Genomic DNA, 25,860 nt, shown 5'->3' on the forward strand with positions numbered 1-25,860 from the left:
AGTGGTGGTACTCATGGCTGGAGTATGTGTGAATGTCAAGCTTCCTGCCGTCCTCGGCAGCATACACAAAAGGTGTGTTGTTCATTTTTATGTGAATGGGTCCGGGTGCTATCTGCTTGTCTCTCCGTGAGGGCTGGAGGCTAGCACCCCCCTTTGTTACTTCCAAAGTGTTAGGTTCATCCTTTTGTGTAGGACTGTTTTACATGATCAGGTTATGGGTATGTGTCAGTTGGAGTCTTGACGAGATTATAAGGTGGGTTTTGATCTGTGAGTCATGACCATTGTCTGGAGTCCTGACTAGTGTCTGGTCTGGTGTGTATTTGGATCTGTCTTTGGGTCCCTTCTCCCAATACAGTTTGCTTTAAAATGGATACTGCTGGTTTTCCCGATGTGGGCCTTGCTCCACAGTAAACACGGGGCGGTTTATGCCAGCCTTCTCCGCCATCTTTCAAGGTGTTGCCCCAATAGAAACCAGTCTCCCTTGTCTTGATCTAATTCTTCAGATTCTTCCCTCCATATTAAGGTCTGAAGTAGGGATTGTGCAATCATTGGCGAACATGTTCAGCACTATTCATGAGTCCTCAGATACTGAAACAGTACATGTTCAAACCTGGGCAACATCCAGCCTTCGTCTGAAAAATAGCAAGGAATATTCATGTCATGCAAATGCCAGACAATGACCATCTCTAAGAAGTGAATCTAACCATTGCCATTGACATTCGATGGCATTACCATCACTGGTAAGCCCCAGAATGTTGATAATGGGGGAATTCAATGACCAGAAACTAAATGGAACTAGCCATATAAGGAACAAAAACATAAAATGCTGAAGAAACTCAGCAGGTCTGGGAGTCTGTGGAAAGAAAGCACAATTCTGAAGAAGGTCACTGAACTCAAAACATTAATTTTGTTTCTCTCTCTAAAAATGCTGCCAGACCTGCTGAGTTTCTCCAGCACTTGTTTTCGTTTCAGATTTCCAGCATCTGCTGTTCGTTATTTAGGAAGCTGAGGGGTGACCTGACAGAGGTTTCTAAAATCATGAGGGGCATATATAATGTAAATGGCCCAGGTCTTTTTCCCCAGGATAGACATAGGTTTGAGGTGAGAGGAGAAAGATTTAAAAGGGACGTGAGGGCCAGCTTTTTCCATACCGGGGGTGGTGTGTGTGTATGGAATGAGCTGCCAAAGGAAGTAGTAGAGGTGGATACAATTACAGCATTTAAAAGAATTTGGACAGGTACATGGATAGGAAAGGTTTGGAGCGATTAGGGCCATATGCATGCAAATAGGAGTATTTTGGTTTAGGAAATCTGTGCTGTATGACTTTATTTTACCCTGATAAATACTGTGTCTGCAAGAGCTGGGTCGAGGCTAGGAATTCTATGGTGAGTAACTCACCTCCTGACTCTTCGTCTTGTCCACCATAGCAAGTTTTGAAAAGATTTGTAGCTCCGGTTGAGGTTTTGGATGTAGGTTTGCTCGCTGAGCTGGAAGATTTATTTCCAGACATTTTGTTACCCTACTAGGTAACATCTTCAGTGGACCTCAGGCGAAGCAATGCTGGAAATTCCTGCTTTCTATTTATATGTTTGGGAATGACATCACCAACCCAAAGAAACCCAAACATATAAATAGAAAGCAGGAACTTTCAGCATTGCTTCGCCTGAGGCCCACTGAAGATGCTACCTTGTAGGGTAACAAAACTTCTTGTCCACCACAAATCAGGAATGTGATAGAATATTCCCTACTTGTTTGGATGAGGGGCTTCCTGAAGGGCTTATGCCCGAAATGTCAACTCTTCTGCTCCTCGGATGTTGCCTGACCTACTGTGCTTTTCCAGTACCACCGCTTCCGACTCCCAATAACATCCAGGACAAAGCAGCCTATTTGATTGGACACCATGTCCACCAACATTCACTGCCTCTACCACCACTTCAGTAGCAGCAGTGTGTACTATGTACAAAATGCACTGCAAAACTTCATTTGGACACATGATGTGGAGGTGGCAGTGTTGGACTGGGGTGGACAAAGTTAAAAGTCACACAACACCAGGCTATAGTCCAACTGATGTACAGGCTTTTGGAGTGCTGCTCCTTGTATGATTTTAATATTTGGATTCAGAACTGGCTTGAAGGTAGAAGGTGGCAGTGAAGGGTTGCTTTTCAGCTGTCTGCCACAAGGATCGGTGCTGGGTCCAATGTTTTTCATCATTTATGTAAATTATTTGGATGTGAACATAGATGTGGTTAGTAAGTTTGCAGATTTCACCAAAATTGGAGGTGTAGTGGACAGTAAAGAAGGTTACCTCTGAGTACAACGAGATGTTGATCAGATGGGCCAATGGGTGGCGGAGTGGTAGATGGGGTTTAATTTAGATGAACGTGAGGTGCATCATTTTGGAAAGGCAATTCAAAGCAGGACTTGATACACTGAATACTAACATCACTGGGGCTGTTGATGAACTGTTATGAAGTTGTAGACGTGTACTGCACCTTTAAGGGAACTGTAACGTCTGGCCGGCACAGAGTGTGCTGAAAAATTTTAAAATGTAATATTTGGTTGTCAAACAAATGGCTGAAGCTGCGTTGCTATGGTTCACAACAAATTCAAATTCGGCCAATCAGTTTAAATTATGTTCCATTCACCAAAATCCAAACGAAGTTGAATTTTACTGTTTTGGATGACATCAAACTAATGAGCTGGTCCGATGTTTTGGGGTTTATAAAATTGCTGTTCTCTCCAACTGTTCAAAATACCCAAAGAGCAGCCAAGCTCCAACAGACTACCTGCAAAATAGCTCTCTGAAAGGTACCTGTCCAGAAGAAAGTTGCAAAAGACTGAAGACAACCTCAAGGAATCTACAGAGGATATTTGACATCTGAAGTCAACAACTGGTTTTGAAAATTGATTTGAAAATTTAAGAGGGAATTTATTGGACCAGTATTGTAGAGTGGCAGCTAAAAATAGGTTTAAGAGACAGCAGTTGTAAATAGTTGTAGTTAGATGTTCTCTTTTGGACTTAAAATTGTTAATTTTTTCTTTAGTAATATTTGGGATAGTTATTTGCTATTCAAAATTTAACAGATTACAGCGGGAGGTGAGCTTTTCTGTGTATCTGGTTTAAATTAGCAGATGGAGTTACCCTGTGTTGTAACAGAACAAAGAGACCTTGGAGTACAGGTTCCTTGCAAGTGGAGTCGTAGAGGTGTACTGCATGGAAACAGACCCTTCAGTCCAACTCGTCCATGCCAGCCAAACATCTTAAACTAATCTAGTCCCATTTGTCAGCATTTGGCCCATATCCCTCTGAACCCTTCCTATTCGTATACTCATCCAGCTGCCTTTTAAATGTTGCAATTGTACCAGCCTTCACCACTTCGTTGGAAGTTAATTCTATACACATACCATCACTGTGTGAAAAAGTTGTCCCTTAGGTCTCTTTTATATCTTTTCCCCTCTCATCCTAAACCTATGCCCTCTAGTTCTGGACTGCCCCACTCTCGGGAAAAGACATTGTCTATTTATCCTATCCATGCCCCTCATGATTTTATAAACCTCTATAAAGTAACCCCTTAGCCCCCAACGGTCCAAGGAAAGCAGCCTTAGCCTATTCAACCTCTCCCTATAACTCAAACCCTCCAACCCTGGCAACATTCTTGTAAATTTTTTGTGAACCCTTTCAAGTTTCACAACACATTTACATGAGAAATTTGTTGGGTCCTACATTGAATGGGGATTGTAATCTAAACAATGCATCATCGTTGCAATAATCTTCCCATTGCCTGTAAAAGACCACCTCTGTATCTGGGCTGCGGCAAAAGTAGCTATCTGAGCCAGTGAATTCAGAACAGCCATCGATGCTGCATGATCCACTTTGATTGTGAACTCCGGGTGTTGGATAGCTGTTTGAAAGGAAGTTGTAAATCTGAGTAGTTAAGGACAGATGATGAGGAAAGCTTCAGCTTGAGAGAGCAGGAGGACTCTTCACTTGCTGGGGCTGCTTTGGTCAGCGATATCACTCTTTTCCTTTCTCCCACATATTGGTCAACATTTGGGTTATCCGCAACATCCAGCTGTTATTAGTAAGCCACAACACGTATGCATTATAACAAGCCACAACACGTATGCATTGAAAAACTCTTGATCATGCCTTTGCTGTCCCCGTCTCTCCAGAATCACTGTTTGAAGGTCAGTCTATCCAAACAATTGAAGACAAGATTTCAGTAAGAAAAATGTCATGATTCCTATTCTGGCTTGCTGGAAGTTTATCCACCTCAGACTGGTTTGCCTCAGCACATACACAATCTCATTTCTTCACTAAGTGTTATATGTTTTCAGGTCAGCTGCAACGGAAGGTTAACTCCAAACTAAAACCAGTTTATACTGGGAAAAAAATGTTTCCTCATTTCACCTCTGCTTCCTTTCTAAGTCATCTTAAATGTATAACTTTTGGTTACCAATGGAAACAATTTCACCCATTTACAATTTGCAAGGAACAATTTATCAATTAATTTTGAAAATCTCTTTCAGAAGATCATGTTACTTTTGCTGCATCTGGATTTGATAATTGTGTGAGACAATCTGGCACCAGATTATTCTGAACTGAAATGGCACATTTTTTAAAAAATAGAAAAATGTAACATACAGAAATGAGAAGGAGCAGTTGCTCGCAGGCATGCAGAAAGCTTGCAAAGACAGCTCTCTCGCTCTGTCTTACCCTCTGACAGTGAAAAAGAAACAATCCACAGATACTTTGACAATAATTCTAACTCAAGAAATACCTAAGTCCAACTGACCAACTACCGAATTGAAGATCATGGATTCCCTACAATGTAGAAGCAGACCATTCAGCCAATTAAATTCACACGATCCTCCAAAGACCATCACACCTAGACCCACCTCTCTACCTTATCCCTGTAACTCTGCATTTCCTATGGCTAATGCACCTAGCCTGCACATGCCTGGACACTTCCACACAATCGCTCAAGTATGGAATGGAACCCAGATCCCTGGCACTGCTCTCTCTCTCTCTCTCTCTCCCATACAAACACACACACTCCTTTCACTCCAAGGCTGCGCCCTCAGGTCCAAGTCTCTCCTACTAATGGAAATCACTTCTCCACATCCACTATATCTATGTCTGTCAGTGTACTGTAAGTTTCAATGAGATCCACCCTTCATCGTTCTAAGCTTTATTGAGTACGGACCTAGTGTCCTCAACTGCTCCTCATACAACAAACACTTTATCTCGAGGATCATTCTTGTAAACCTCCTCTGGACCCTCTGTGATGCCAGCACATCCTTCCTTACATACAGGGCCCAAAACAGCTCATAATATTGCAAATGAAGTCTGACCTCAGCCTTATACAGTTTCAACAGTACATCTCTGCTCCTGTATCAACCTTCAGAGAATCCTGAACTAATAGCTCCCTCCTTGTCTAACACTGAATGTCCCAGGAATTCATATCCATTTCTCCTATACCAATCTTTGAGTCACGTGTTTAATTTTGTTAACCCCGTGTGGGTCAGGTAGTAATCCGGAGATTATTACCTTTTCGGTTCTGCTTTTAATTTAGTTCGTAGCTGCTCATGTTACCTCAGCAAAACCTCTTTCATCTTTCTACCTATATCATTGAAACCTATGTGAGCCACGGTAACTGGATCTTTCCACTCCCACTGCATGTTCCTCTGCAGCCCAGATAAGGTATCCTGAACCTGAGCACTAGGCAGGCAAGGAGGAGAAAGTGAGGACTGCAGATGCTGGAGACCAGAGTTGAAAAATGTGGTGCTGGAAAAACACAGCAGGCCAGGCAGCATCCGAGGAGCAGGAGAATCGACATTTCGGGCATAAGCCCTTCTTCAGAAATCACCAGGCAGGCAACACAACCTTTGGGACTCTCGATCCTCGCCGCACAGAACAGTGTCTATTTTACCCGGTTCAGATATCATACAGGTACAACACATCGCCTGACCCGTCATCTTTCTTTATTTTAATTAGTTAGTTGCTAATTTGATTTTTAAAATTTTCGCACTGGTCTTTCAGTTTGTCGTCCATAAGTATTTCCCTTGTTTATCTTCAATTTTAAAGTAACCTATAATTATGCTGCTATCACCAACAAATGAACTGACTGTTTTCCTGGAATGTCACTTCTGAGCTTCAGTAAAGAGGTGATCAGGATTGTCCTGACACTGTGGTCTTTTGTTCTTCCATCCACATAAATTACTTCACTTTATTAAGGTTTATGTGTAATTGTCAACCTGTTTCACTGCCCTGTTTATATTCTTATAAATAAGGAGGATAAAATATACTTTATAAAATTTGGAATACATTGATAGGGGAGTAGTTTTTTTTAACTTTTTGAGCTGCTTTCGGTAATAACGTAATTGGATGACACCTTTATATAATAAAAATATTCACTGCAGCGTATTCACAGAAACATAACAAATGGGAAGAGCTGAACTGTTAATATTTAATAATTGATCCAGTGATTGACTATGAAAGACACCTCGGACCGTTTCGTCGGCCCTTGTTTCAGCCGGAGGATCAAATTGTTAGCTCCAACTAGTGAGGTCATTCGGGCGGCATGTTGTGAAGGTCGAGCCGGGCCGGAGTGTGTGCGCCATGTTGTGAAGGTCGAGCCGGGCCGGAGTGTGTGCGCCATGTTGTGAAGGTCGAGCCGGGCCGGAGTGTGTGCGCCATGTTGTGAAGGTCGAGCCGGGCCGAAGTGTGTGCGCCATGTTGTGAAGGTCGCGCTGGGCCGGAGTGTGTACGCCATGTTGTGAAGGTCGAGCCGGGCCGGAGTGTGGGTGCCATGTTGTGAAGGTCGCGCTGGGCCGGAGTGTGTACGCCATGTTGTGAAGGTCGGGCCGGAGTGTGGGTGCCATGTTGTGAAGGTCGAGCCGGGCCGCAGTGTGTGCGCCATGTTGTGAAGGTCGAGCCGGGCCGGAGTGTGTGCGCCATGTTGTGAAGGTCGAGCCGGGCCGGAGTGTGTGCGCCATGTTGTGAAGGTCACGCTGGGCCGGAGTGTGTACGCCATGTTGTGAAGGTCGAGCCGGGCCGGAGTGTGTGCGCCATGTTGTGAAGGTCGCACTGGGCCGGAGTGTGTACGTCATGTTGTGAAGGTCGAGCTGGGCCGGAGTGTGGGTGCCATGTTGTGAAGGTCGAGCCGGGCCGCAGTGTGTGCGCCATGTTGTGAAGGTCGAGCCGGGCCGGAGTGTGTGCGCCATGTTGTGAAGGTCGGGCCGGGCCGCAGTGTGTGCGCCATGTTGTGAAGGTCGAGCCGGGCCGCAGTGTGCGCGCCATGTTGTGAAGGTCGAGCCGGGCCGCAGTGTGCGCGCCATGTTGTGAAGGTCGAGCCGGGCCGCAGTGTGTGCGCCATGTTGTGAAGGTCGGGCCGCAGTGTGCGCGCCATGTTGTGAAGGTCGAGCCGGGCCGCAGTGTGTGCGCCATGTTGTGAAGGTCGGGCCGGAGTGTGCGCGCCATGTTGGGCGCCGGGAGTGGGTTGCGGAGAATTACCGGCGCTGTTGTGCGCTCCGGGCCCCGGCTGCTGCAACGCCAATACCGCAGCGTTTACAGTTTGGAGGTGCTTTACCCGAACAGCAGAGCAGATTATAAGGGCCAGGTGCGGGCGGTGGAGGGAAGCTGATCGGCCTCTGAAGTCCTCACTCCGCGGTCTGTCCCCGTTCCCGACCCCTCCCGCAAATGTGACAGGGACCCGGGAACACAGCTGGACACCCCCCACCCCCTCCCCCGCGACCCCCACCCCATCCCCTCCCCACACCCCCCTCCCCGGCCCCACACCCCCCTCGCTCCCTCCCCTAGCCTGAGCTGATTGTTGACAAAGCCCTGCATTGCCTCACCTTCCCCTGTGTTTCTGAGCCTCTCCCCCCCCCTCCTCTCTCTCTCTCTCATGTCTCCTCTAATCTAATCCTGCTCCTTTGTGTACCCCCCCCCCCCCCATCCAATCCCATCTTAGTTGTCATGCCCTAAACGCCTTTTCGGTACCTTGCCCTAAATTCTGTAATAATTTTATTGTATTGGGCCATTTGTTGTACTCCTTGTTTGCCCTTGATCTAGATGACTTGCTTGGTTATTTCAGAGGGCAGTTAGAGTCAGCTACATCGTTGTGTGTCTGGAGTCAGGTCGGCAAGGTCAAGCAGCAACAGCAGATTTCCTTCCTGAAGAATCTTTGTGAACCAGATGGGTATTTACAATCGTATCAAATCTACCACTTGCTGTAGTGGGATTTGAACCTGTGCCTCCAGGACATTAGCCTGGCCTTAGGGATTACTGGTTGAGAATGAGGTGCTGGAAAAGCACCACAGGTCAGTCAGCATCTGAGGAGCAGGAAAATCGATGTTTCAGATGTAAACCCTTCATCAGGTTTGAAATATCAATTCTCCTGTTCCTCGGATGCTGCCTGGCCTCCTCTGCTTTTCCAGCACCTCATTCTCGACTCTAATCTCCAGCATCTGCAGTCCTCACTTTCGCTTTATGGATTACAGGGACAATAAAGATGGTGGTGGACGGTTTCTTTTTTGGACTGGAGGATTGTGATCAATTGTCTGCTGAAAGAATTGGTGCTGGTCCACTGCTTTTGTCATTTATATAAGTGATTTGGATGTAAACATAGGAGGTGTGGTTTACAGACAGTAAGTTTAAAGATGACACTAACATTTTTGGTGTAAGGGAGAGCCAAGAACATTACCATAAAGTAAAACGGGATGTTGATCTGATGGAGAGAAAGTGACGACTCCAGATGCTGGAGATCAGAGTCAAAATGTATGGCAATGGAGGGGCACAGCAGGTCAGTCAGCATCCAAGGAGCAGGACAGTCAATGTTTCAGACAAAAGCTCTTCATCAGGAATGATTCCTGATGAGGAGCTTGTGCATGAAACATCAATTGTCCAGCTCCTCGGATGCTGACTGACCTGTTGTGCTTTTCCAGCAACATATTTTTCAACTTTAGATCAGATGGACCGAGGAGTGGCAGTTGCTGTTTGATTTGGATAAACGTGTACTTTGGAAAGACAAATCAGGGCAGGACTTATACACTTAATGGTAAGGTCCTGCGGATTGTTGGAGTGCAGGTTCATAGCTCCTTGAAAGTGGAGTTGCAGGTAGACAGAATAGTGAAGTACACAGGTTTATAAAGTCATGAGGGGCATAGATTGGTTAAATAGACAACATCTTTTCCCTGGGTGGGGGAGTCCAAAACTAGAGGGCATTGGTTTGAGGTGAGAGGGGAAAGATTAGAAGGGACCTAAAAGGTAATCTTTTCATGCAGAGGGTGATGTGTGTAAAGAATGAGCTGCCACAGGAAGTGGTGGAGGCTGGTACAATTACAACATTTAAAAGGCATCAGGATGGGTAACTGAATAGGAAGCATGTAGAGGGATATGGGCCAAATGCTGGCAAATGGTATGAGATTAATTTAGGATATCTAGTCAGCATGGACAAATTGGTTCTGTTCCCATGCTGTACAGGTGTATGACTCTGTGCTACTATTTCCCACCCTCTAACCAACATTTAGGCCATCTGACCTAATAACTCTTCCTATGGTTTGGTATCACATTAGTTCATGTTGTAAAGACATTCCATCACACTGGGTGAAGTTGGTCACTACAGCGACTTTTCTGTTGAGGTTTAATTTTATTAAAGTAGGTGCCCTGTATCATTTACATAACTGTGAGTCTTATTACTCTGTGATGTGTTGCGTTGTGAAACATAACTCTGTAAAATGCTTGTGGTTTCCTTTGCAGGAGGGAGCACAGCAGAATACCTCCAGCACAGATATACCTATAGGTATGTGAAATATTAAATGGTATTTGTGAATAATTCAAGATATCAATCCTGAACAGGTGATTTCGGAGATGATATCTCTGAGTTATAGTCAAACAGTTTAGAACAAGTAATCCAGAGCATTCAATTAAATTGTACACATCGGAGAGAGGGACACCAGTTCAGACTCATTAAGGATATATTTTGAACTGAAATGCAGACACTGATTAGCTTGTGGATATTTAAAATAGTGTATTCTTTCATGGGAGGTGGGTGTTTCTGACAATTATTGTTGTTGAGCTGAATGGCTTGCTAGGGCTAAGAGTGAATCCCATTGTTGTGGGTCTGCACCCTCACATAGGCCAAGGAGAACAGATTTCCTTTCCTGAAGGATGTTAGTGAACCAAATGTTGCCTTTTCGCTAGGTCTTTTCTGATGTTCTGACTTCACATTGTCCTCCAATTCTCTGGTAAAACTTTACCTGCATTTTCTCTTGCACCTCAGCCCTGATCATGCTGCAAACCTTTCACCTTATTCCCGATGTTATATTGCAGTAGGAAATAAATACTTGTTTTTATATGACACTTTTCATGACCACTGGGCATCTCACAGCCAACAAAGAACTTCTAAAAAGCGTAGGGAGCATGCTGATTAATTTATGCACAGCAAAATCCCACAAATAAGAGTGTGGTAATCACCAGATAATCTTTGTTTGTGATATTGATTGAGGGTTAAATATTGGCGAGGACATTGCTCTTCATCAAATTAATGTAATTGGACCTTCACATCAACCTGACCAGACAATGGGGGGATCTCAGTGAAAGGTGCTGCTGTAGGATATCGGCCTTGGATTTTATACTGAAGCCCTGAAGTGGGCCCTAAAACTGGGATTTCCTGGTGCACAGGTAGCGTTGCTGTATATCAAGCCAGAGCTGACCTGGCCGAGATTTTATCCCAAAATCTGGCAAGTATTGCTCCCTCTCCCGATTGTCTCTCGCTTCAGGATCTGTTTTCACTCCTTTTTCTGATGAAGCTGTGACTCAGCTGCTGTAACCAGGGTGTGGGACAATCTGAGAGGGAGGGAGGCCTTTCAAGGTGGTGAGGGCTTTCCAGGGATGAAACAAAACGGGTGGAATAGAATTGGGGTGAGTGAGGAGTTAGGAAGGTATTTCCTTGGTAAGGAATTTGGAGGAAGCAATAGGTGTCACAGGTGCTCCTAGGTTAGATTAGTATCAACTGAGGCCTGGGTCACTTACAAACACTGAGCACTGGTACACAGTTCACCATTAAGGGCAGCACGCTTGAGCCCATGCCAGTCTGACACTTAACTCATCCCTGTTCACTGTCAGACTTTGCTTGTCCCTCTGTACTAGCTCATAATGACCTTGTCCTTGTCTGTAACCCTCCACCATCATTGTACCTGGATGACATGTTCAGTGTCCCACACTGTGGTTACTGGTCTTTCTATCACATCGACGTTTGAAGCTGACAACAGATGTTTAGGTGTGAGGTTCTTGTGCTACCATCAGTCTGCAGTTTCTGTTTGGATTGTGATCAGCTTGGACCCTCACTGTTGGTAATTTGTTTTGTCCTCAGACCGACTCTCGGTGACCTACTGTCGGAGTAGTGGCCCTGGGGGACAGAACGTCAACAAGGGTGAGGAGACCGTTTGCTCAATAACATTTGATTTTCCTACTCTCACTGGCTACAGCTCGCCATCGCCTCACCTCAGTGCTGTGTGACCCTCATCTGAGGGGATTCACCTCCGGTTTAACCGGAAGTGATAACATATTGAGCTGTATCCTGTTGTCCTCTGGAATTCCGACTGGTTGCTTGGGGAGCTTAATGGATCATGATCAGGAGCTTGAGTCCTGGCTGGTTTTCAGTTCTCTGTCCACCCAGGCACTTAGTCTGATTCTGCTCCAGATGAGCAGCAGGGCTGACCACCCAGGGGACACCTGGCCTCCCAGTATCACTGGGAACAACACCCACGGGGGGTGGTAAGAGGGGTTAATGACCATCATGAGGAGTATGGGAGACACTGTCCCTCAGGAAGGGTAAAGGAGATGCAGCCCATCAAGAGGGGACAAAGGAGACTGCTGTCCCTTGGGAGGAGCTGACCCTGGGAAGGGATACGGGAGGTTGCTCCCTCGGGGGGAGGGGTAAGGGAGGAGCTGTCCCTCGGGGGAGGGTACAGGAGGAGCTGACCCTGGGGAGGGGTACGTGGGCGCTGTACTTTAGGAAGGGTCTGGGTGACACTGTCCCTTGGGACAGGGTTGGGTGTCATGTCTCTCAGGGGTGTACTGGGTCTAGTTGGAGTGTTCTTTGTGCTGGGTGTGAGTGAGTGATGGATGCTCCGCTGGTTCTGTTGTTACAGTGAACACCAAGGCAGAAGTAAGGTTCCATGTAGCGACAGCTGACTGGCTCTCTGAGGATGTGCGGAGCACAATCACCGCCAAGGTGAGTCTTTCTGCCCGGTGACAGCCGACAGTAAAGAGTGGTCAGATCATAGAGCCCTTCTGTATTACTCATTCCCTCTCCCTCTCCCTCTCCTCCTGACTGAGGCATGTAATCCTCCCTTTATACATTGTCTCAGTCTGAAAAACAACCATTCATCACGGCAGGGACTCCTCACTTAAAGCTGCGACCCTCTTCCTGAAAATGACCGAATAAAGTGAAATGAATTAGAGTTAATCACTGGTGCTAATAAGAATTAATGTTAAAGCTGGAAATCACATCCTGGGAAAGTTGATGTACAGTTTAAATACTGTATTGTCAATGTGCTCTACTGTGTGTTCCTGCAAATTTAAAAAAAAACACTACATCTAAAGGAAATAGAGTACAATCCAATACAGAGCTGAAAATGTGTTGCTGGAAAAGCGCAGCAGGTCAGGCAGCATCCAAGGAGCAGGAAATTCGACGTTTTAGGCATAAGCCCTTCTTCAGGAATGAGGAGAGTGTGTCCAGCAGGCTAAGATAAAAGGTAGGGAGGAGGGACTTGGGGGAGGGTTGATGGAGATGTGACAGGTGGAAGGAGGTCAAGGTGAGGGTGACAGGCCAATCCAGCCAGTGATAAAACTCAGCTCTGTGCAGTGACCAAGTTTGATTAGTGCTGCAATCCCACGCTGTCAATGCAAGGGGAGCAAGGGAAAGAGGGAACAGCTGAAGATATTCCTTATGGTGGCAGTGGTCATTGTGGCCTTTGAAGTAAGAAAGGACTGGGAACGGGAGCTGGGGCTGGAGGCAGGCTTCAGCGCAGGGAGCTGGGGCTGGAGGCAGGCTTCAGCACAGGGAGCTGGGGCTGGAGGCAGGCTTCAGCGCAGGGAGCTGGGGCAGGAGGCAGGCTTCAGCGCAGGGAGCTGGGGCTGGAGGCAGGCTTCAGCACAGGGAGCTGGGGCTGGAGGCAGGCTTCAGCACAGGGAGCTGGGGCTGGAGGCAGGCTTCAGCACAGGGAGCTGGGGCTGGAGGCAGGCTTCAGCACAGGGAGCTGGGGCTGGAGGCAGGCTTCAGCACAGGGAGCTGGGGCTGGAGGCAGGCTTCAGCACAGGGAGCTGGGGCTGGAGGCAGGCTTCAGCGCAGGGAGCTGGGGCTGGAGGCAGGCTTCAGCGCAGGGAGCTGGGGCTGGAGGCAGGCTTCAGCGCAGGGAGCTGGGGCAGGAGACAGGCTTCAGCGCAGGGAGCTGGGGCTGGAGGCAGGTTTCAGCGCAGGGAGCTGGGGCTGGAGGCAGGCTTCAGCGCAGGGAGCTGGGGCAGGAGGCAGGCTTCAGCGCAGGGAGCTGGGGCAGGAGGCAGGCTTCAGCGCAGGGAGCTGGGGCAGGAGGCAGGCTTCAGCGCAGGGAGCTGGGGCAGGAGGCAGGCTTCAGCACAGGGAGCTGGGGCAGGAGGCAGGCTTCAGCGCAGGGAGCTGGGGCAGGAGCCGGCACAGGACAAACATTGTGTGCACATGTAGGCTACAGAATTGACTGTGACTGTTAGACTGCAATGGACAATAGTGAAAGGATCTATGTGTTCTTTATTTTATAGAAGACCTTACAAGTGAAATGACATTAATTGAATCAATGTTAAGAAGCCTTACAACTTATCTGGGAAGAGGGTGCTAATGGTGCCCCACTGTTCCACAATGTAACAAATCCCAATTAAACCACCAGGGTGACTAATCTGTCAGACTGACTGCTGTCAGGACAAAAGCACGAGCTTGACTGATTGACAGAAAATATTTATACTTACTGAAGTGCACTTAACTTTAATAAATATTGCAATAAATAACGAGTTTCTAATCAATTAGGAACAAAAGTAGGCCATTCAGTATTTGAACTAGGAGAAAATGAGGACTGCAGATGCTGGAGATTAGAGTCGAGAGTGTGGTGCTGGAAAAGCACAGCAGGTCAGGCAGCATTTGAGGAACAGGAGAATTGGCCCTTCATTCAGTATTTGAGCCTGCCCTGTCATCTAATATGATAAATAATCAAATACTTAAATATCTTTTACACAGTCCATCCCCAATAGCTCTTTACATCATTGATTATCAGAAAGTTATCAATCTCTATTTTGAATGTACTCAAAGACTGAGCTTCCACAGTCCTCTGGGATAGAGAATTCCAAAGATTCCCCACCTTCTAAGTTTTCTAAACAAAAATCTCCTCATTTTGTTGTAACTGGTGTAACCTCCTATTTTGAAATTGTGCCTCCTGGTTCCAGACTCCCCAGTCGGAGGGAGCATTTTACTGGCATTGACCACGTGTGTCCCTTTAAGTATTTTGTAGGTTTCAATTAGATCACCTCTGATTCTTCTAAACTCTAGAGAATACAGTTTGCCCAATCACTCTTCACAGGACAGTCCCACCGTCCCAAGAACAAATGTGGTGAACCCTCATTGCACTTCCCCCTACGCCAATAATATCTTCCCTGAAAGAAGGAGACCAACATTTCACACAATACTCCTGGTCTGGTCTAACCAAGCTTCTGCTTAAGTCTTCGCTACTCCTGTATTCAAATCCTCTTGCAAAAAGGCAAATTCCATTCGCCTTGTTAATCGCTTGCTGCACCTGCACGTTAGTCTTTAGTGAGTTATCGAGAAGGACATTTCGCTCCCTTTGTGCATCTATACTTTCCAACTTGTTACCATTTAATAAATACTCTCCACATCTATTCTTCCTACCAGAATGGATAACCTCACGTTTTCCCATATTATGGAATTGAATTTTGGTTTTATAGCCAAAGGAATAGAATATAAAGGTAAGGAAGTATTGTTGCAACTACACAAGGCATTAGTGAGACAGCACATGAAATATTGTGCACAGTTTTGGTCCCCTAATTTGAGGAAGGATGTAGTGGCATTGGAGACAGTTCAGAGAAAGTTCATTAGATTGATCCCAGAGATTTAAGTAAGAGTTGAACAGTTTAGGCCTAAACTCTCTGGAATTTGGAAGAGTGAGAGGAGATCTAGATTAGATTACTTACAGTGTGGAAACAGGCCCTTCGGCCCAACAAGTCCACACTGACCCTCCGAAGGCCAACCCATCCAGAACCATTCCCCTACATTTACCCCTGACAAATGCACCTAACACTACGGACAATTTAGCATGGCCAATTCACCTGACCCGCACATCTTTGGACTGTGGGAGGAAACCGGAGCACCCGGAGGAAACCCACACAGACACGGGGAGAATGTGCAAACTCCACACACAGTTGCCTGAGGCAGGAATTGAACCCGGGACTTTGGTGCTGTGAGGCAGCAGTGTTAACCACTGAGTCACCATGCTGCCCTAATCTAATTGAGATACTCAGGATGATAAAAGGTATGGATAAAATAGACATGGAGCTGATGCTTCCTCTGGGTCGAGAGGCCATAGAATTAGGATAACGAGTAGTAAGTTTAAAACAGAGTTGAGGAGAAATGACTTCTCCCAAAGGATTGTGAATCTGTGGAATTTGCTACCCTAACGTGCGGTGGACGCTGGGACAGCGAGTAAATTTACGGAGGAGTTTGACAGATTTTTAATTGGTAATTAATGGAGAGAAGGCAGGAAAAGGGGGATGAAGATGTATCAGCCATGATCGAATGGTAGAGCAGACTCGATGGGCCGAGTGGCCTAATTTTGTTCCTGTATCTAATGAATTTATTATATTACAACTGTCATGTTCTTGCCCATTCACTAAACCTGTTCATATCCTCCTTAAGGTACTGAACATCTTCCTCACACACACATTGCCCCTCTGCTTCATATCATCTGCAAATTCTAAACATTATGTTTAGCCATAGCCTCCAAATCCCTGATATATTTTGTGTACAGCTGATGTCTCAAGTACTATGTACCTTAAACTACATTCTTTAAAAATCCCAAATACATGCTAACACACAATCATGACTCAGACAGACAATTTGACACATTATCTTTCAGTGCTTCATCTTTTCGTTTCCTCTCATCAGTACCAGAACAGAATTAATCGGGCTGGGCAGCTGATTGTCACTTCGGAAGTCAGCAGGTACCAGATGAAGAACCTTGCTGATTGTCTGCAGAAGATTCGGAACATAGTGGCAGCAGCAAGTCAACAACCCAAACAACCATCCAAAGAGGATGCTGAGACTCGGAGAATGAGGTGAGGGGTGCAGGTTTGCTCAGATCCCTCCTGAGGCTGTCTCCTTTCTGGCTGTGAAGTCTCATCCTGCTCATCTCTGAGGCAGAACATCTGCTTTCAAGGAGCCACAGTAGGATACAAAATCCTGGCTGAGCTCCAGTGCAGTATGGAGAAAATGCCACACTGTCAGAGGTCCCACTGCAATATTCAGGGGACTGCCACACTGTTGGTGGTCCTATTGTGGTATTGAGAGAATGCCACATTGTCATCAGTTCCACACCTCGAATAAGTCATTAAAACAAGGCCTTGTCTCCCCTCACACCAGGCAAGTGTAAAACATCCCATATTTTTAATTTGAAGAAGAGCAGGGGAGATCTCCCAAGTGTTCCGGCCTCAAAAAGAAATCACAAGATTATCTGACCATTATCATATAAAGTCATAGAGATGTACACCATGGAAACACACCCTGTCCATGCCAACCAGATATCCTAACCTAATCATTTGCCATCACTTGGCCCATATCCCTCTAACCCCTTCCTATTCATATACCCATCCAGATGCCTTTTTAATATTGTAATTGTACCAGCCTCCAACACTTCCTCTGGAAGCTCATTCCATACATGTACCACCCTCTGTGTGAAAACGTTGCCCCTTAGTTCTCTTTTATATCTTTCCCCTTTCACCTTAAACCTATGCCCTCTAGTTGTGGACCCCCCCACAATAGGGAAAATACCTTGTCTATTTATCCTATCCATGCCCCTCATGATTTTGTACACCTCTATAAAGTCACCCCCCACCCCAGCCTTTGACACTCCAGGGAAAACAGCCCCAGCCTGTTCACCCTCCCTGTAGCTCAAATCCTCCAACCCTGGCAACATCCTTGTAAATCTTTTCTGAACTCTTTCAAGTTTCACAACATCTTTCCGATAGGAAGGAGACCAGAATTGCACGCAATATTCCAACAGTGGCCTAACCGATGTCCTGTACAGCCGCAACATGACCTCCCAACTCCTGTACTCAATACTCTGACCAATAAAGGAAAGCATACCAAACGCCTTCTTCACTATCCTATCTACCTGCGACTCCACTTTCAAGGAACTATGAATCTGCACTTTAAGGCCTCTTTGTTCACCAACACTCCCCATTACCTTACCATAAAGTGTACAAATCCTGCCCTGATTTGCCTTTCCAAAATGCAGCACCTCACATTTATCTAAATTAAACTCCATCTGCTACTCCTCAGCCCATTGGCCCATCTGATCAAGATCCGTTGTACTCCAGTAACTTTCTTCGCTGTCCATTACACCTCCAATTTTGGTGTCATCTGCAAACTTACTAACTATATCTTCTATGTTCACATCCAAATCATTTATATAAATGATGAAAAGCAGTGGACCCAGCACCGATCCTTGTGGCACTCTTGTGGTCACAGGCCTCCAGTCTGAAAAACAGCCCTCCACCACTACCCTCTGTCATCTATCTTTGAGCCAGTTCTATATCCAAATGGCTAGTTCTCCCTGTATTCCATGAGATCTAATCTTGCTAATCAGTGTCCCATGGGGAACCTTGTTGAACGTCTTACTGAAGTCCGTATGGATCACATCTACTGCTCTGTCCTCATCAATCCTCTTTGTTACTTCTTCAAAAAACTCAATCAAATTTGTGAGACATGATTTCCCATGCACAAAGCCATGTTGACTATCTCTAATCAGTCCTTGCCTGCCCAAATACATGTAAATCCTGTCCCTCAGGATTTCCTCCAACAACCTGCCCACCACCGACACCAGGCTCACTGGTCTGTAGTTCCCTGGCTAGTCTTTACCACCCTTCTTAAACAGTGGCACCACGTTTGCCAGCCTCCAGTCTTCTGGCACCTCACCTGTCACTATCGATGATCCAAATATCTCAGCAAGGGGCCCAGCAATCACTTCCCTAACTTCACACAGAATTTTAGGGTACACCTCAGCTCCTGGGATTTATCCATCTTTAGGCATTTTAAGACATCCAGCACCACCCCTTCTGTACTGTGGACGGTTTTCAAGATGTCACCATCTTTTTTTCCACTCCATATCCTTTTCCACAGTAAATACTGATGCAAATTACTTGTTTAGTATCACCCCCATCTCCTGCGGTTCCACACATAGGCTGCCTTGCTGATCTGTTCTCTCCCTAATTACCCTTTTGTCTTTAATGTATTTATAGAATCCCTTTGGGGGACTTTCCATAACCCTATTTGCCAAACTATCTCATGTCCCCTGTTTTCCTCCTGATTTCCCTCTTAAGAATACACCTAGTACACTCAATCTCTATTGTCTATACCTGACATATGCTTCCTTCTTTTTCTTAAACAAAACCTCACTTTCTCTAGTCACCCAGCATTCCCTACACCTACCAGGCTTGCCTATCACGCTAACAGGATTAGATTGTCTCTGGACTCTCGTTATCTTATTCTTAAAGGCTTCCCATTTTCCAGCATCCCTTTACCTGCGAACATCTGCTCTCAATCAGCTTTTGAAAATTCTTGCCTAATACTGTCAAAATTGGCCTTCCTCCAACTTAGAATTTCTAGTAGGTACAGCCATACACTGAATCAGACAATTTTCTTAATCTGGAAGTGGAGGGTCTATAGTACAATCCCAATAAGGTGATCGTCCTTTTCTTATTTCTTACTTTCATATAAATAACTTCCCTGGATGCATTTCCAGGAATATCCTCCCTCAGCACAGCTGTAATGCTATTCCTTATCAAAAATGCCACTCCCCCTCCTCTCTTGCCTCCCTTTCTATCCTTCCTGTAGCATTTGTATCCTGGAACATGAAGCTACCAGTCCTGCCCATCCCTGAGCCACGTTTCTGTAATTGCTATGATATCCCAGTCCCATGTTCCTAACCGTGCCCTGAGTTTGTCTGCCTTCCCTTGTCTGCATGAAATAAATGCAGTTTTCTGCTTTGTTCCTGCCTGCCCTGACTGTTTGTCAAGCTCCCGACTGTACCAGTCTCAGATTGATGGCTATAACTGTGGGATCTTGCTGTGCACCCATACATTACTGTGTTTTCTGCATTACACAACTTCCTGGATTTCGATAAATGTTCAAAACTATTTTATTGCTTGGAAAGTTCTTTTTAGCTTTCTGAGGTCATGGAAGGTGCTGTGTAAATGTAATTTCTTAAACATAAATGTTCAAAGACAGTATCTTAAAGAGAGGTCTCACTCCATTGGAAGATTTTTTTTAAAAGACCCCCTCAGCATTCAGTGCACATTGATAGCTGAGTGCCATGTGCCTTGAAGGTTCATTTGGTACTACCACTGTGGACCTTGAGCTGTGCTGTGTTTTGGTCACAGTGTAAGGGACTTATAGGTGATGCATAATCAGCTGCAAGACGAGCTGTAAAGGTCTTCCCTGACTCAGTGTTCAGGTTCAATGGTTCTGTGGAACCTGTCCAAAGCTTCCCCCCCCCCCCCCATCCACATAGGCCAGTACTTAGCCAGATAAAGGAGGTTAGCAATGGGCTTGAGGGAAAATACACAGTCTTTGCTGACAAATTGTGATGATTCCAGGGTGGAGAATATGCAACGAGAACGGCTACGGCAGAAGAGGATTCAATCTACCATCAAAAGAGACCGACGCATGGGATTTGATTGACCAGATAGTCGCCAACAACAACATCTGTGAACTTCAAAGGGGTGGAGGGTCAGCTCAATCATTATCTCTACTGTTTTGTACAAAACATAAATTAATAAAATTGCTGCAAGACTCCAGTCATTGTGCTTTGCTCTTTACATTAGTGAGGCATTGGTTCTCTTTTAGAGATCTAAATGACATGGTTCCCTGTATTAGTATTAAAGGAGAAAGTGAGGACTGCAGATGCTGGGATAGAGCTTAAAAATGTGTTGCTGGAAAAGCACAGCAGGTCAGGTAGCATCAAAGGAGAAGGAGAATCGACATTTCGGGCATAAGCCCTTCTTCAGGAATTTTAGTTTAGTATTAAAGGGTCTGAACCTCAGCTTACCAGTTTAGTGTTTGATGGAGTGTGACTGGGTGGTGTTCTGGGATGTGCTAGGCGGTGCTGAAGACATTTGTTACTCTTGGTAATAGTGAATGCTCCGTGCTCCCTCTATCACTGAAAATTCAGTGTTAGGAATCCCAGATGACACACATTTGAGCAGGTGAGGAGTAAGAGCATGTTGAAGAACATATTGCACCCGAAGAAGGGTTTAGTTGGGCGATTGGGGGGGTTTCAGTTTTATAAGACATTAAAAGCAGCACCTCAAATGGGTGAATAATCTATCCAGGGACCTCAATAGTTAGGTTTGTGTGTAGTTTTCAGCTGAATGTGATAGGATGAGTATTGATGAAGAGGGCGTGGCACAAATTCATTGATAGTTTGAGACTGAATTGCAGCTTCAGACCTCATCCAGATTTCTTGCTTACAGGTCTGGGCTGCACAATTCACCATCTGAGTTAGGGATTTAAACAGAGACCATATCAACCATAGGATTAAGTAGTATGCATGTGGAGCATTTATATTCGAGGCCTGGTCTTATCAAATTGCCTGTTTCTGCACTCTTCTTTCTAACTTTTCAGAATATCTGTATTCACCCTTGAAATCCATGCCACATAAGGTTCAGTATAAAAGTGGGTATAAAATTGACTGCCATGCCACTGCTTAGTTCCTCAAAGTGTTTTTTAGATTGGTGAAAATATACAATTGTTTACAGATCTGTAAAATGGGTTAAAGCTTCCTCTATTAAGCCCTCTCTAAACTATCCCAATCAAAAACTCCCAGGACTGAGACAGCACAGAGTTAGATACAGAGTAAAGCAACTTCTACAATGTCTCTGATCAAACATTCCCATAACAGGGAAGCATGGAGTTAGATACAGAGTAAAGCAACTTCTACAATGTCTCTGATCAAACATTCCCATAACAGGGAAGCATGGAGTTAGATACAGAGTAAATCTCTGTTCACTCTTTTGCATATAAATATGGAAATTAGGTGCAAGATTTGGCTCTTTGCCCCTTCATGACTGATCCTGCAGTCTCAATATCTCATTCCTGCTTTCTTTCTGTACCCCTTGACCCTTTTAGCCACATTGGCTGTGTGCAGGTCCCTTTTGAATATATCTAACAAACTGATCCCAACAGCATTCTGTGGTAGAGAATTCCACAGGTTCACAACTCTGAAGAAATTCTTCCTGATATCAGTCCTGAATGACTTCCCCCTTAGACTGTGACCCCTGGTTCTGGATATCCCCAACATTGGAAACATTCTGCCTGTCTAGTCCCATCTGGATTTTCATATGTTTCAATGAGAATTAGCCCTCATCCTTCTAAATTCCAAGTCAATCCAGTGTTTCTTCATTCTGGGAATCAGCCTGGTGACCGTTCACTAGAACAAAGGTAAAGCTTTATCTTCACTGTCACCATCAAACACTCCCAAATAGGGGCAGCACAGGGTTAGATACAAAGTACTCTCTTAAAACTGCAGGCAAACTCTCTCTACACTAACTTCATCAAACACTCGCAAGACAGGTACAATATAGGGTTAGATCCAGAGTAAAGCTACCTTTACGCTGTTCCCACTTGTCACTCCCAGGATAGGTACAGTATGCAGCTCAAACACACTGAGCAGATCAGGCCTTCTGATGAGCTCAATCTCAACACTATTACTGTCCTAAAGCTTTCCCTGTTTAACAGAGGTGTCTTTGTCAAGTGGTTGATCAGGCCAGGCTGTGACAACACTCCAGCTGAATACCCTGCTATAATCAACTCACCTGGAGGGTTGCCAGAGGAGCTGTAGGCCGGTCTTTAACCACAAGAAGTAGTCTGTTGGAGACCCCAATAAGAATATACTTGGATGAAATTGTATGCACCTTGTTGCATACCAAGGTTAAATAGTGTCTCCCAGTGCCATCCCAAAGCCAACATCCCTCCCCCAACACTGGGAACACAGCCACCCCATCCCCCCTACACTGAGACACAGACACCCCCCACCACCCAACACTGGGACACAGCCACCCCCACCCCCTCGACACTGGGACACAGCCACCCCCACCCGCCAATACTGAGACACAGCCGCCCCCACCCCCCCTACACTGGGACACAGACACCCCAACCCCACAACACTGAGACACTGACACCCCCACCCCCAACACTGGGACACAGCCACCCCCAACACTGAGACACAGCCACCCCCACGCCCCCAACACTGAGACACTGACACCCCCACCCCCAACACTGGGACACAGCCACCCCCAACCCCCAACATTGGGGCACAGCCACCTCCACCCGCCAACCTGGGACACAGACACCCCCACCCCCCACACTGGGGCATAGATACCCCCTACACTGGGGCACAGACAGCACCATCCCTACATTGGGACACAGCCACTACCTCCCTCCCCACACTGGGGCACAGAGACACCCACCTCACAACACTGGAATACAGCCACCCCCAACCCACAACACTGGGGCACAGCCAACCCCACCCCCACACTGGGGCACAGATACAAAACCCCCAACACTGAGGCACAGACACCCCCCACACTAGGGCACAGACACCCCCACCCCCAACACTGGGGCACAGACACCCCCCACACTGGGGCACAGACACCACCACCCCCCCACACTGGGGCATAGACAGCACCATCCCCACACTGAGACACTGACACTCCCACACCCCACACTGAGGCACAGACACCCCCACCCCCCAACACTGGAATACGGCCACCCCCACCTCCCACACTAGGGCACAGAGACCACCCACCTCCACACTGGGGCACAGCTACCCCGCACCCCCCAACACTGGAACACAGCCACCCCCACCCCTCACACTGGGACATAGACACAAAACTCCCAACACTGAGGCACAGACACTCCCACCCCCCACACTGAGGCACAGACACCCCCACCCCCCACACTGAGGCACAGACACCCCCCACACTGGGGCACAGACACCCCCACCCCCCACACTGAGGCACAGACACCCCCCACACTGGGGCACAGACACCCCCACCCCCCACACTGAGGCACAGACACCCCCCACACTGGGGCACAGCCACACCCACCGCCTACACTGGGACACAGACACCCCCCACCCCCCAAAACTGGGACATGGACACCCCCCAACACTGGGACGTTGCGAAAACCCATCCACCCCCCTCCCCCCCAACACTGGGACACAGCCACCCCCTCCCCTCACACACACACACACACACACACTGGGACACAGCCACCCCCACCCCACAAACTGGGACACAGACACCCGCACCCCCCCCAACACTGGGCCACAACCACCACCCCCCTCCCCACACTGAGGTACAGAGACCCCCACCTCACAACACTGGGACACAGGCACCCCCACCCCCAACACTGGAACACAGCCACCCCCACCCCCACGCTGGGACACAGGCACCCCCACCCCCCAACACTGGGGCACACGCATCCCCCGCACTGCGGCACAGACACCCCCTCCCACACACTGGGATACAGCCACCCCCAAAACTGGGACACAGCCATCCCACCCCCCCTACACTGAGGCCCAGACACCCCCCACCCCCCAACACTGGGACACAGACACCCCCACTCCCCAACCTGGGACACAGACACCCGCACCCCCCACACTTGGGCATAGACACAAAACCCCCCACACTGGAACACAGCCACACCCACACCCGACACTGGGGCACAGACACCCCCACCCCCCAACACTGGAATACGGCCACCCCCACCTCCCACACTAGGGCACAGAGACCACCCACCTCCACACTGGGGCACAGCTACCCCCCACCCCCCAACACTGGAACACAGCCACCCCCACCCCTCACACTGGGTCATAGACACAAAACCCCCAACACTGGGACACAGCCACACTCACCCCCTACACTGAGGCACAGACACCCCCCACCACCCAACACTGGAATACGGTCACCCCCACCTCCCACACTGGGGCACAGAGACCCCCACCCGCCAACACTGGGGCACAGCCACCCCCATCCCCCAACACTGGGGCACAGCCACCCCAACGCCCCCTCCCACATACACACACACACACACACACACACACAGGGGCACAGAGACCCCCACCTCACAACACTGGAACACAGCCACCCCCACCTCCCACACTGGGGCACAGACACTCCCACCCCCTTCACACTGGAGCACAGAGACCCCCACCTCCCAACACTGGAACACAGACACCCCCACCCCCCACACTGGGGTACAGACACCCCCCACCCCCCAAAACTGGGACATGGACACCCCCCAACACTGGGACGTTGCGAAAACCCATCCACCCCCCTCCCCCCCCAACACTGGGACACAGCCGCCCCCTCCCCTCACACACACACACACACACACACTGGGGCACAGAGAACCCCACCTCACAACACTGGGACACAGCCACCCCAACCCCCCAACACTGGGGTACAGATACCCCTCAAACTGGGGCACAGACACTCCCACCCCCAACACTGGAACACAGCCACCCCCACCCCACAAACTGGGACACAGACACCCGCACCCCCCAACACTGGGCCACAACCACCACCCCCCTCCCCACACTGAGGTTCAGAGACCCCCACCTCACAACACTGGGACACAGGCACCCCCACCCCCAACACTGGGACACAGACACCCCCACCCCCCACACTGGGGCACAGAGACCCCCGCTTCACAACACTGGAACACAGCCACCCCCACCCCCACGCTGGGACACAGGCACCCCCACCCCCCAACACTGGGGCACACGCATCCCCCGCACTGCGGCACAGACACCCCCTCTCACACACTGGGATACAGCCACCCCCAAAACTGGGACACAGCCATCCCACCCCCCCTACACTGAGGCCCAGACACCCCCCACCCCAACACTGGGGCACAGATACCCCCACACTGGGACACAGCCACCCCCACCCCCCAACCTGGGACACAGACACCCGCACCCCCCACACTTGGGCATAGACACAAAACCTCCCACACTGGAACACAGCCACACCCACACCCGACACTGGGACACAGACACCCCCACCCCCCAACACTGGAATACGGCCACCCCCACCTCCCACACTGGGGCACAGCTACCCCCCACCCCCCAACACTGGAACACAGCTACCCCCCACCCCCCAACCTGGGACACAGATACAACCTACACTGGGGCTCAGACAGCACCATCCCCACATTGGAACACAGTCACCCCCAACACCCCCACCCCCACCCCACCCACACACACACACATACACACTGGGGCACAGAGACCCCCCACCCCCCAACACTGGGACACAGCCACACCCACCCCCCAACACTGAGGCACAGACACCCCCCACACTGGGGCACAGACACCCCCACCCCCCACACTGAGGCACAGCCACACCCACCCCCCCACACTGGGGCACAGACACCCCACCCCCCACACTGAGGCACAGACACCCCCACACCCAACCTGGGGCATAGACACACAACCCGCCACACTGGGACACAGTCACCCCCATCCCCAACACTG

The 25,860-nt window shown here is 48.1% G+C and overlaps 1 protein-coding gene across 2 annotated transcripts; it reads left to right on the forward strand.

Moving 5' to 3' along the window:
* Window positions 1–7,438: 7,438 nt before the first annotated feature.
* mrpl58 (mitochondrial ribosomal protein L58) lies at window positions 7,439–20,119 on the forward strand. Of its 2 annotated transcripts, none has more exons than XM_060844628.1 (6): window positions 7,439–7,622; window positions 9,764–9,806; window positions 11,379–11,438; window positions 12,160–12,242; window positions 16,212–16,381; window positions 19,919–20,119. In XM_060844628.1, the coding sequence occupies exons 1-6, from the start codon at window positions 7,482–7,484 to the stop codon at window positions 20,001–20,003; spliced, it is 582 nt and encodes a 193-aa protein (XP_060700611.1). In that variant the 5' UTR covers window positions 7,439–7,481; the 3' UTR covers window positions 20,004–20,119. The 2 variants fall into 2 exon arrangements, with proteins under 2 accessions (XP_060700611.1, XP_060700612.1); XM_060844629.1 differs by having other exon boundaries at window positions 7,439–7,583.
* Window positions 20,120–25,860: the final 5,741 nt, after the last annotated feature.

Source organism: Hemiscyllium ocellatum, chromosome 25, assembly GCF_020745735.1.
Source record: "Hemiscyllium ocellatum isolate sHemOce1 chromosome 25, sHemOce1.pat.X.cur, whole genome shotgun sequence".
NCBI lineage: Eukaryota > Metazoa > Chordata > Chondrichthyes > Orectolobiformes > Hemiscylliidae > Hemiscyllium > Hemiscyllium ocellatum.

Bases quoted from the DNA above. Each gene is read 5' to 3' on its own strand.
- mrpl58 (XM_060844628.1), top strand. From the start codon at position 7,482: ATGTTGGGCGCCGGGAGTGGGTTGCGGAGAATTACCGGCGCTGTTGTG. The intron at 9,807-11,378 runs GTATGTGAAATA...TTTTGTCCTCAG, and splicing joins CAGCACAGATATACCTATAG to ACCGACTCTCGGTGACCTAC. The intron at 12,243-16,211 runs GTGAGTCTTTCT...TCCTCTCATCAG, and splicing joins GGAGCACAATCACCGCCAAG to TACCAGAACAGAATTAATCG.